Source organism: Syngnathus leptorhynchus, chromosome 2 (genome assembly GCF_054491065.1).
Source record: "Syngnathus leptorhynchus isolate UIUO chromosome 2, UIUO_Slep, whole genome shotgun sequence".
Lineage (NCBI taxonomy): Eukaryota > Metazoa > Chordata > Actinopteri > Syngnathiformes > Syngnathidae > Syngnathus > Syngnathus leptorhynchus.
The window spans coordinates 23,480,292-23,492,204 of record NC_141196.1 but is presented as its reverse complement, the minus strand read 5'-3'; the positions used below and the strand labels follow the sequence as shown (position 1 = coordinate 23,492,204).

General features: G+C 39.2%; 1 protein-coding gene across 3 annotated transcripts in view; it reads left to right on the top strand.

The window, feature by feature from the left end:
- Window positions 1-121: 121 nt before the first annotated feature.
- The window catches only part of ccdc142 (coiled-coil domain containing 142), an 86,393-nt gene continuing 74,601 nt past the window's right edge, over window positions 122-11,913 (top strand). For all 3 annotated transcript variants that reach the window (XM_085906671.1, XM_085906669.1, XM_085906668.1), the window contains exons 1-2: window positions 122-837; window positions 1,119-1,193. In XM_085906671.1, the coding sequence (XP_085762797.1) occupies window positions 1,136-1,193 (58 nt within the window). In that variant the 5' untranslated portion in view covers window positions 122-837; window positions 1,119-1,135. The remainder of the gene's footprint in view (window positions 838-1,118; window positions 1,194-11,913) is intronic.

Here is an 11,913-nt window from a genome sequence, read left to right as displayed (position 1 = left end):
TACATTTATAAATGTTTGTTTTGTAAATTTAATGACACTGTGCATCAATTATCTTCGTAATACATTTCTTGATTAATCCCTGCATGTTTTCAGCATAAATGCCATGTGACTATATATGTAGTTTGAGCTAATATGCGAAAAACTCACTTTTTTTCTGTTACTTTCATTCCTAACAGTAGTTATATAGCTCTCAGGTACTCTCTCAAGGGCAGCAAAAAATAAAAATAATAACACCTAAAAGTAACTTATTAACATAGCAGTTGGTCTTTTAGTGGAAAGATTTTCAAGAATATATTAGTACCATAACAATAATATGTTGAGGGCCATTTTAAGAAAAATAATAAATAAATACATGAAATGAATTTGCTCTTGCAGTTGAAACATGGCTTCAACAGATGGCAGCAAGGTAGCTTTGACAGAGGGTAAACTATGTTGAAGAAGAAAAAGTAAACACGGAAGCCTTTGTATTTTCCATGACAACAGAGAAGCAAACGACTGCTTGGATTGGCTATTGTCTTCGTTCTAGTCTCGCGATCAAGCGCTTTTTTTTTTAACACCCGCGAGGATTAACAAATACACGGATGAACATTTCTCAAACCTGATTGTTGTCCAACATGCCACTGCAGGATTATTGCGGTCTGTTTCAGGACTACGGATTTAAAGATGATATTTGCTGCTTTGCCCAAATCTGTCGTTCTCGGACGAGTGTCATCTGGTTGTGGCGTTAGCTCTTTCCACGTTGAATACATGTTTTTGAGCCAACGACATGGTCATGTTACTAAGGATGGACCAGACTTGGACCTGCAGGAGCATTTTCTCGGGGTGATTCAGAAAGATGTAAGGTTTAAGGCTTCAACTCTCCATTTTGTAAAACACACATTGCTAAATGGCAGACGTTAATTACATAGCAAATTAGATAGAAAAACTAACTATATAATCAAACCCATCTCGTGGTTTCTGCCATTTGACTTAAATGCAAATGAAGTGCTTGATCATTGAGAATGCTATTTTTTTCTAAATCCATGGAAGTTACTTTTCTTTTAACACTTTGCACTATGTTATATATTTATTTCAACATATACATACACGGAAAACATAATCATATGCTTTCTTTTCAGACGAAGCTGATACTGCAATGAATGAAAACAATTTTGATATCTTGAAAGGCGGTGCTGGAAAGCCTGGACGAGCAGGTGATCTTGACATAAACGCACGATCAGTAAACCACCTACTCACTGCTGTTCATGTATTTGGTGTTGCCCTCCTAGGTCGTCTTACAAAGTACAGGTTAAAATACCCCCCCAAAAAAGTCTCATTGAAACAATAAAAGAACAGCTGAAACAAGTGACCGCAAACAAGTCCTATATATTCATTACACCATATAAAGTGTACAGACAGAAACAAGTATTGTACAAGTGACCATAAACAAGTAGTATATCTGAATTATACTTTCTAAAGTATACTCAAGTGTAAGTATATAATAACGTAGTAGTATATAAAATGTACTCTGAACTATGTACTTGTAGTATCTGTTTGTCTATCTTAGGCGTCGGGAACCCAAAATGTTCAAAGAGCCATATCGGCCCAAATAAAATAAAAAGCATACCTGTCTGGAGCTGTAAAAATTGAAAAGTCTTTTATAAGGCATCATAGACTGTCAATACATAAGCTGTATGCCTATAAATAAAATAATTAAAAATAATAATAATAATAGTGGTATCAATTTGATCATTTATTCTTTCGGCCCATTCGAGTTCACGTACCTGCATAGAAGAGCTGTCTGTTCGATATCGGAATTGATGTCCTTGATCTGGTGATCGTTGATATTGTTTGTGCATAGAGGCATGTCTTTAGTTTTCTGAATGATTTCAGTTTTATTTTTGAAGTCCGAAAATAGACACTGATATTTTAATGAATGAATCCCTTTGTGTACTCGCCATCGGTGAATGGTTTTCCGCGCTTTATTATATCCCGGGCTGCAACAAATCTCTCCACCAGCACTGCAATTGCACGTTTCCTCTCAGTTGCAACTGGGTGATCGGCAGCAAATTTAGCATACTTTATCTGAAAATGTCGCTCCAAATACCTCTTCTTGTTATTTGACAACTTCTCATTGCAAATCAAACATGCAGGCAATGCTTCAGCATTGGCAATGAAAGCAAATAGTTCAGTCCATTCTTCTTAAAGCCTCTGTTCTCATCAGCAATCGTTCTCTTTTTGCCTTTTGAATCCATGGCCAATCACTCACACACCTATTTGTTTACAACTCGCATGTGCTGTGTCGTAGACCATGACGCAATTTTGCCATTTGACCCCATTCTTAAATTCGGTATTTTTAATATATTTACAACTACATACATTTTTACAGCATGAGAGTGGTTGTGTCATGATTACCATATAAAAACCATATTTAAAAAAAAAAAAAGAAAACCAACATATTTTTCCATTTTCACGTATTTTTGCAAAGATTCCTGGGAGCCGCTCGGGGTGTGCTAAAGAGCCACATGTGGCTCTGGAGCCCCTGGTCTATCTAATGTTTTTTAACACAGCAATATTACCAAGCTTTTTCTGTCATGGTCTAGTCTTTCTTGCAGAGCCATAGAGATAATATAATGACAATTAAGGGTTGGAATTGGAGGGTTAGATCACCAAATGATTCCCTAGCGCGGCACCGTTGCTGCTCACTGCTCCCCTCTTTCTCCCCCTGGGGATGGATCCGAATCACATGGGGATGGGTTAAATGCAGAGGACAAATTTCACCACACCCAGATGTGTGTGTGACGATGATCATTGGGAATTTAACTTTAAATTATTTCCAAATTAATCTACTTGTTCCGCAGGCCTATATCTACTCCACGCTATACCGCAAAACAGTTGGGCTTGTGAAGTGTCCTCTCTGTAACCAATTTCATAATTTGTTTAGCTAATCAATAAAGAACTGAATTGGTCACTGGCTGACCAATCATTTGGGTAATCTAATTGTCTTAACCACAGATTTATAGGGGGACTCAGTATTGGTCATCATGTTTGTACTTGCAGCGCTCAGGTTTTTCTAGGTGGTATTTTGTTGTTAAAGATGTGGAAACCACTGTGGTAGAACGTAAGGTCCATGCATTGACATGCAATTCATCAAATTTCTGAATATTTTCACTACCCGCCATCACAGAATTTCATGAAAGAAAATCTAGTAGAAAGATAGGGAAAAAAAAATGAAGTTTCCACTGTCAGTGGTTTTTGTCAAGAAGGGAGCAGAACGACCAAATGCGACACAAACAAGATTTATTGGTATTGGGGAAAAGGGAGGTGGAAGACTGGAACACGCTGGGAGGCAGAAGTCTACATGGTCCAGGAACAAGAAATGGTACTGACCGTGGGGTGAGCAGGCAAACTTTGTGGGAGCCGAGGGAGCAGAAAGCAGAGACGTGGTCGGGAACGGGCAAAAGGTCAGGCCAGGCGGCGTTCAGAACAGGTTGACTAAACAGGCATGTAGGGCCAGTGAGTGAACAGCATCACAGACAATCCGACAAATAAAGAGCCGTTTACCAAACCCACGTCTTTCCTGGTACTTTGTTAATGCTACAATATAGTTATATACTAGATCTCTGCAGCGCATGCACGGCGTTGTTGACATAAAGAACGAGGAATTTGATCGATGGATTTAATGATTTGGAGTGACACAGATGGTTTGATAATATTGTTTTAATATGATAGTTATTTGAAATATACTTTATATATCGTTATATGGGTCTGTGGAATAATTAGAAATGCAACTTACAACGGGTCAGACGTGAGCATATGCGGCGCATACGCGGCATTGTTTACATAAAGCACGATCGATGGATTTAATGAATTAGAGTGACACAGATGGTTTGATAAACGTGTTATTTATGTAATACTTACTTGAATAACTCTGAATGTTACGTCAGGCGTTTGTGTATATGTCATGTTAGCATACCGTATCGTTTAGCCTGTTGTTGCTGGTTAATGTCTGTTTTGGTGTTGGATTTTGACAAATAAATTTGCCCCAAAAGTGCGACTTATACTCCGGTGCGACTTATATATGTTTTTTTTTCTTCACTTTATTGTGCATTTTATGGCTGGTGCGATTTATATTCCGGAGTGATTTATAGTCCGAAAATTACGGTAATTATAGTTTTATTTTTGTACCGTAATTTTCGGACGTCGGACTCATTCTAAGTTGCATTTCTAATTATTCCACAGACCCATATAACGATATATAAAGTATATTTAAAATAACTATCATATTAAAACAATATTATCAAACCATCTGTGTCACTCCAAATCATTAAATCCATCGATCAAATTCCTCGTTCTTTGTCAAAAACGCCGCGCGTGCGCTGCAGAGATCTAGTATATAACTATATTGTAGCATTAACAAAGTACCAAGAAAGACGTGGGTTTGGTAAACGGCTCTTTATTTAACAAAACAAGAGTTCAACAAGCCAACAACTACTGAACTTCCAGCCACGGAGGTGGAAGAGAGCTCCATAAATGGGACCGGGCGTGCGTAAAAGCCATGTTCGAGCCCCATCCACCGTCCCCGGACAGCCACTCGGCCGAGCGCTGGCCCCTGACTTCCATCCACGGAGGTGAAAGAGAGCTCCCCTCAAGAAGGACCGGGCGTGCGTAAAAGCCATAATAGTTTTTCAAACCTTCTGTGTCACGCCAAATCATTAAATCCTTGAAACTCTTCGTCCTCCGTGTCACTTACAAACAAAGCCGCTAATGATGCCGGTAGTACGTGCGGGCCCTTCGTCATCTTCGTTAACCCGTGATCGAATCCTTTGCCCTTTATGTAAACAACCGCCGCGCGGCACGGATGACGTCACTTGCAGTTCAAATGACAGTAATCCCTTGCTACATCGCGGTTCGTTTATCGCGGTTTCACTACATTGCGGATTTTTGAATTTTGAAAATTTGTGAAAAAAATCACATATAAGTCGCTCTTGAGTATAAGTCGCCCCCCCCCACCCAAACTATGACAAAAACCGTGACTTATCGTCCGAAAATTACGGTACTAGTAAAAAAATAAAATAATTGCCCTGCTGTGATGTTTACTAGTCGACCACAGGTGTCAAACTCAAGGCCCATCATACAATTTTAAGCAAACTTCCATGATCCTCACTAAAATCTGTACCAAAAATTCAAATTGACGTGTAAAAAATCACAATAACCTTGAGCTTTTTTTGTTACCCTTTTTAAAGGAATTTGAACAATAACTTTACAAACTGATATTGCTGACTTCAAAACTCATAATCAATTTGTTGTGTCTATGCAATAATACAATGAGACAATTTAACAATTTATTTGATGTAACCATCAAGCCGTAACTGTAGGGTGGCCCGTACCAAAAGGAGTTTGAGACCCCTGTTACTCTTAAGACATGCAGTACCAAAAAAGCCACAAACCCCCCAATAACAGCATTTCAACAAATCACTGCGACGAAATGTGGCTAAGCACCCTCCCAAATTTTAAATATGAATTTTAAAAGAATATATCAGTCAAATAAATAAAATTTGGAGTTGATAGTATTTTTTAAACTGCAGTGAATGTTATGACTTCCTTTTTGGGCCTTAATATCTGTGAAACTGGTCAACTCAGAGAAATAGTATTTTGGAGGTTATTAGTAGTAGCAGATATTGACAGTAAAAATTCTGAAGGCTATAGATGAGATCGTTTTCCAGATATTGCTGTTTTTTTCAAATGATATACAAAAACTCTAAAAATGACCCTACATTTAATATATTTTCCTAAGAAAAGTATTGAAAATAGAGACCTAATATTTTAGTTTTTTCCTTATAACAAGTGAGTCTTTTTCCTAGATGTTTTACGGGACATTCTGAGATGGTCAGGTGGGAGGCATTTGATGATATGGCATGGATTGACCGATTCCTTCAGTGTTTGAAATGTATTTTAAACAAAGAAACTATTTTGTTATCCTTGATTTTATGACCTTTTAGTGGGTATATTTTGATTATGAAGGCTGACTTTTTAATTTCTCAATTACATATACAATATGTCAAAATAGTAGCAGAGTCTCGAACAAAAATACAAAATAAAATGTTATAATAGTAAAACAAATTCAACTAAAACTTTCTGGGAAAATATACTTCAAATGTGACACAGATTTGAAAAGAATGATCGTCATTGCTGCTATGAGGAATCTGTGAAATACCGTAATGTTCAGACTATAAGTCGCGTTTTTTTTTCTTAGTTTGGGTGGGGGGGCGACTTATACTGAGGAGTGACTTATATGTAAATTTTTTCATAAATCTTAAAAATTCCAAGAAAAAAAAAAAGAAAAAAAAAGGGAAACCGCGATAAACAAACCGCGATGTAGCAAGGGATTGCTGTAATTTGAATTTCAAGTGACGTCAGCAGCGCGGCGGTTGTTTACATAAAGGACAAAGACGGCTGGGTGGCTGTCCGGGGACGATGGATGGGGCTCGGACATGGCTTTTACGCACGCCCGGTCCTACTCTATGGAGCTCTCTTTCACCTCCGTGGTTGGAAGTCGGGGGCCGTCGCCCGGCCGAGTGGCTGTCCGGGGACGGTGGATGGGGCTCGGACATGGCTTTTACGCACGCCCGCTCCTATTCTATGAAGCTCTCTTCCACCTCCGTGGCTGGAAATGCCACCTCCGGGGATGGAAGTCCACACCGCCGCACGCCTGGAACTCGACTTTGTTAACCCTAGAATATAGTTAGATACTAGATCTGTGGAATAACAACGAGGCTGATATCAGGGCGCAAGCGCGCCGTTGTTGACAAAGGACGAGGAATTTGATTGATGGATTTAATGATTTGGAGTGACACAGATGGTTTGATAATTTTGTTATGTGATAGTTACTTGAAATATACTTTCTATATCATTATATGGGTCTGTGGAATAATTAGAAATGCAACTTACGAGTCCGATGTCAGCGGCGCGGCACATATGCGGCGCATACGTGGCATTGTTTACATAAAGGACGATCGATGGATTTAATGAATTAGAGTGACACAGATGGTTTTATAAATGTGTTATTTATGAAATAGTTATTTGAATAACTCTGAATACGCAGAGTGACTTATAGTCCGAAAATTCCGGTAATTATAGTATTATTTTTGTACCGTAATTTTCGGACGTCGGACTCGTTGTAAGTTGCATTTCAAATTATTCCACAGACCCATATAACGATATATAAAGTATATCTAAAATAACTATCATATTAAAACAATATTATCAAACCATCTGTGTCACTCCTAATCATTAAATCCATCGATCAAATTCCTCGTCCTTTATGTCAACAACGCCGGGCGCACACCGCACAATCTAGTATATAACTATATTGTAGCGTTAACAAAGTACCAATTAAGACGTGGGTTTGGTAAACGGCTCTTTATTTAACTTAACAAGAGTTCAATGAGCCAACAACTACTGAACTGTAACAATAAAACCATGTACAAGTTGCTACACGAAATAAAATATATCAAATAACTATAACATAAATACGTTTTTCAAACCTTGTGTCACTTCAAATCATTAAATCCTTCAAACGTGGGGCCCTTCGTCATCTTCGTCATCCCGTGATCGAATCCTTTATCCTTTATGTAAAAAACCGCCACGCGGTTCGTTTATCGCGGTTTCACTACATCGCGGATTTTTTAATTTTGAAAATTTGTGAAAAAAATCACATATAAGTCGCTCCTGAGTATAAGTGGCCACCCACCCAAACTATGAAAAAAAACGCGACTTATAGTCTGAAAATTACGGAACGTCAATAGAGTGCATTATTGTGGAGTTATCCATCCATTTTCTGAACCCCTTAGTCCCCACGGGGGTCGTGGGCGTGCTGGAGCCTATCCCAGCCGTCATCAGGCAGTAGGCGGGGGACACCCTGAACTGGTTGCCAACCAATCGCAGGGCACACAGAGACGAACAACCATTCGCACTCACACCTAGGGACAATTTGGAGTGCTAACCCTAACCCATCACCATCCTCTTGAATTTTCATCATAACTTCTCCTCAGCTGCCGGTTAACCTGGCCGATCATTGACCCACTTTTCTCCAGATTGTCGTTACGTTTCTTCATTTTCTGTTATTGTGTTGGGTCTGAATATGATCAGACATTAAATCACATGCTGGAACGAAGAGGAGAAGACAACCAGGATGAGTTTACTCGCGAGGAGAACGATAGAGAAAGGAAGCTCAGTTACAATCTCCACCAGTTCTGAGTTCCTCCTCCACGTGCTCCTCTTTTTAATGTCTTGGTTGCCCTGGTTACAGAGGCGTTGCTACACTAAAGGGAGGGGAGATAGTGCTTGTAGCAACGCTGATTAGCTAAGGAATGTAGTGTAGTGTGATCTAGCACTTGTCGGCCCTCGACCCCCGCATTGGGACTGCAGAGTCTGCTTTCTTCCCCCAACCAGTTGTCCTCTCCATGAGTGGCCGACTCCTCCTCGACTGTGATCAGATAACTTGAAGCACGTTGAATGTCGCTTACCTGTGGAACAATGCAACTAAACCCTTGCTAAGTTTATCTTCTTAGTAAACTAACACAACACATAATAATAATAATATCTAGCCCTACTTAAACATTTCAACACATATTAAGTAAATGTAAGGTAACTGGCATACAGTTCCTTAAACGAACATTGAGTAAATATGGGATAACTTTAATGTGACTACTTCAAACTGTATATATCCAGTTTCTATCATCTACAATCTATGAATCAAAGCTACAGTTAACTAAAAGGAATGAAGTCCCTAAACAAAGAACATCTCGCAAGCAAAGAAGACCTGCTCATTGTCATTGAAGACTTCTTACAAAACAAACACAAAAGGACAGGAAGGAACCATAAAGCTGACGGGGATCAATAGACTTTCTTTAAACCAAATACAAAGTATTTAGTTCAAAGGAGAGTATCGTAAACTCGTAAAATATAAGGCCTCCTGGTCTGGCAGGCCAAGGCTTCCCCCGAGATTATTCCAACATATTGCTTCTCTTTTCTTTCTTACCGCTATTTTTCTTATTTGTGCGACCTCTATTTTTATTTTTATTCTTCGTTACAGGGGTTTTCTTTGGCCTGGGGAGTTAAGTTCAGCATTCGCTTAAAAGATATCTGGCGCCATCTAGCATTGTGACTGAGTATAATGTCTAGACCCCGAATGTAAGAAAACCCTCACTTGTTCAGTCTTATTTCAAAGCAAAAAACACCGTCTTATATTCGGGCCAATACGGTGCTAGTAGTGCTACTACTACTTGTAGTAATACTACTACTAGTTACTTGCTTTTATTGATTTTGTTTCCATTTCTGTATATTTTTCAACATTTTAAAATATAAGCCAAATATTACTATTTATTTTGTTTTCTCATTTAATTTTTTTTGACTGATTCAAATCATTACATCATTAAACTGTTCAGCTATATATGTTTTCCAAAATTCCAAAACAAAAGCCAGAATTTAAGATGTTTTGTCCTTTATTTTGATTGTTTTTTTTTTTTTCTTTTTACTGATTCACACCTTCCACATGTTTTGTACAGGTATATCAGTCTACGTCTTTCAATATAATTCCATTTCATCTAACCTCTCAGCCCATCCATCCATTCATTTTCTGTACCGCTTTGTCCCCACGGGGTCGCGGGCAGTAGCCGGGGGACACCCTGAACCGGTTGCAAGCCAATCGCACGCCGCACAGAGACAAACAACCGTCCGCACTTGCACTCACACCTAGGGGCAATTTGGAGTGCTCAATCGGCCTATCTATCAAGCATTTTTTGGGATGTGGGAGGAAACCGGAGTGCCCGGAGAAAACCCACGCGGGCTTGGGGAGAACATGCAAACTCCACACAGGGAGGGCCGGAGGTGGAATCGAACCCGCACCCTCCTAACTGTGAGGCGGACGTGCTACCCACTGCTCCACCGAGCCGCCTATTGTGGAGTTATATTTTTGCTTATTTAAAACACAATCGTAAAAAGTTATTCATGGGAAGGGCCTGCAAAGGTTTAATGGCATTTCCATTACTTTCAGTAGTGAAAGATGATACATATGTGATGTGAAAGTTTTGTTGTAAGATCGTGATGACAGAATGAAATACGCCTTCCAACAAATCAATTATATCCTAGACACCTATTGGGCTCTGAATGCTGTTTTTTTACTTGGCAAGTTTTCCTCATTTATTGTAAAGTTGTTGGGGCTTCCCTTTTGTAAAGTGATGAATTAAAACCAAAATACAATATATTCACAATTACAAAGTAAAACTGATGAAAAGGGCATGGATTCAGGGATGAGAATTTTCCGCGGACCCGCAGATTTCCGTGTTTTGTTCCGTCGAAAGTATTCATTTTCGTGAATCGTGTAAATCAGTTGAGAATTTTATATATGGGGTGGGGGTGGAAGCGGGCAACGTTAGCCTCGGCGACTCGCGAGCATCCGCCCGCCGCGACGGCATCTTTTGGCACGTCTCAAGGCAAAATTAGTTAAGCTGTGAGTACGGAAATCGGCTTGCCTCTGCCAACCTAACTCATTGGCAGCAGTGATACGACATCTGCCTTAGTTTCGGCAGCATTTTGGCACTACTTTCGTCACATCATTTCCACTTGTTAATATAGCAGAGAACTAAGTGTTTTTGTATTGCCTCAATGTGAATTTGCGATTGGGTTTTCAACACTTGTGGACAAGTTATTTAATTACCGTATTTTTTGGACTAAAAGTCGCTCCGGTCTCATTAGCCATAAAATGCCTATATAAGTCGCTCCGGAGTATATGTCGCATTTTGGGGGAAATTTATTCGACAAAATCCAACACCAAGAACAGACATGAACGGGCAACAACAGGCTAAACGATAGGTACATGACGTAAACACAAACGAAGAGCTGAGAACGGGCCTGACGTAACATTCAAAGTTATTCTAATAACTATTACATAAATAACACGTTTATAAAACAATCTGTGTCATTCCAATTCATTAAATCCATCGATCATTCTTTATGTAAACAATGCCGCGTATGCGCCGCATATGTGCCGCGCCACTGACGTTGGACTCGTATGTTGCATTTCTAATTATTCCACAGACCCATATAACGATATATAAAGTATATTTCAAATAACTATCATATTAAAACAATATTATTAAACCATCTGTGTCACTCCAAATCATTAAATTTTTCGGACTAAAAGTCGCGATTTATAATGTTTTTTTTTCACGGTTTTGTGCATTTTATGGCGCATGCATTCTGGAGCGACTTTTAGTCCGAAAAATACGATACGTTTTTTGAGACTTCAGCTCATTCAACCATTGATGGTAATGATGAAAAATTGATAACCATTGAAAAGGAAATTGAATTCCACAAAATTTTAAAATTCTTGGTTGATTGTTACAGTATGACTAATATGATTAAATATGAATATTATTACTATAATATTATTTAATTAATTAATCCCTCGTTTATCACGGATAATTGGTTCCAAGATCACCCACGATAGGTGAAAATCCGCGACATAAAGGAAATATACTATTACAGTATCAAGTCAAGTCAAGTTTATTTGTATAGCCCTAAATCACAAGCAGTCTCAAAGGGCTTCACATAGACAATCAATTGACAATTATTCTCAAAGCATCCCCTGATCTTGGGCTCCCAAAATGGCAAGAAAAAACTCTAAAACACCTACCAGGGGAAAAATGAGAAACCTTGAGAAGAGAATCTAGATAGCCGCCGTCAGCTTGGGTGTCACCTAACCACCTCCCCAGCCGGGGAGGGGTGGGGGGAGTGGGGTCGGGGAGAGGGAGCAAAAACAAAGCATTCCAGAGCTCTGGAGCCCGAATAGAAAATGCTCTAGCCCCTGCAGACATTTTCTTGGCCCTCGGTGTCACTAAAAGACTAGCGTTTTGCGAACGAAGGTTACGA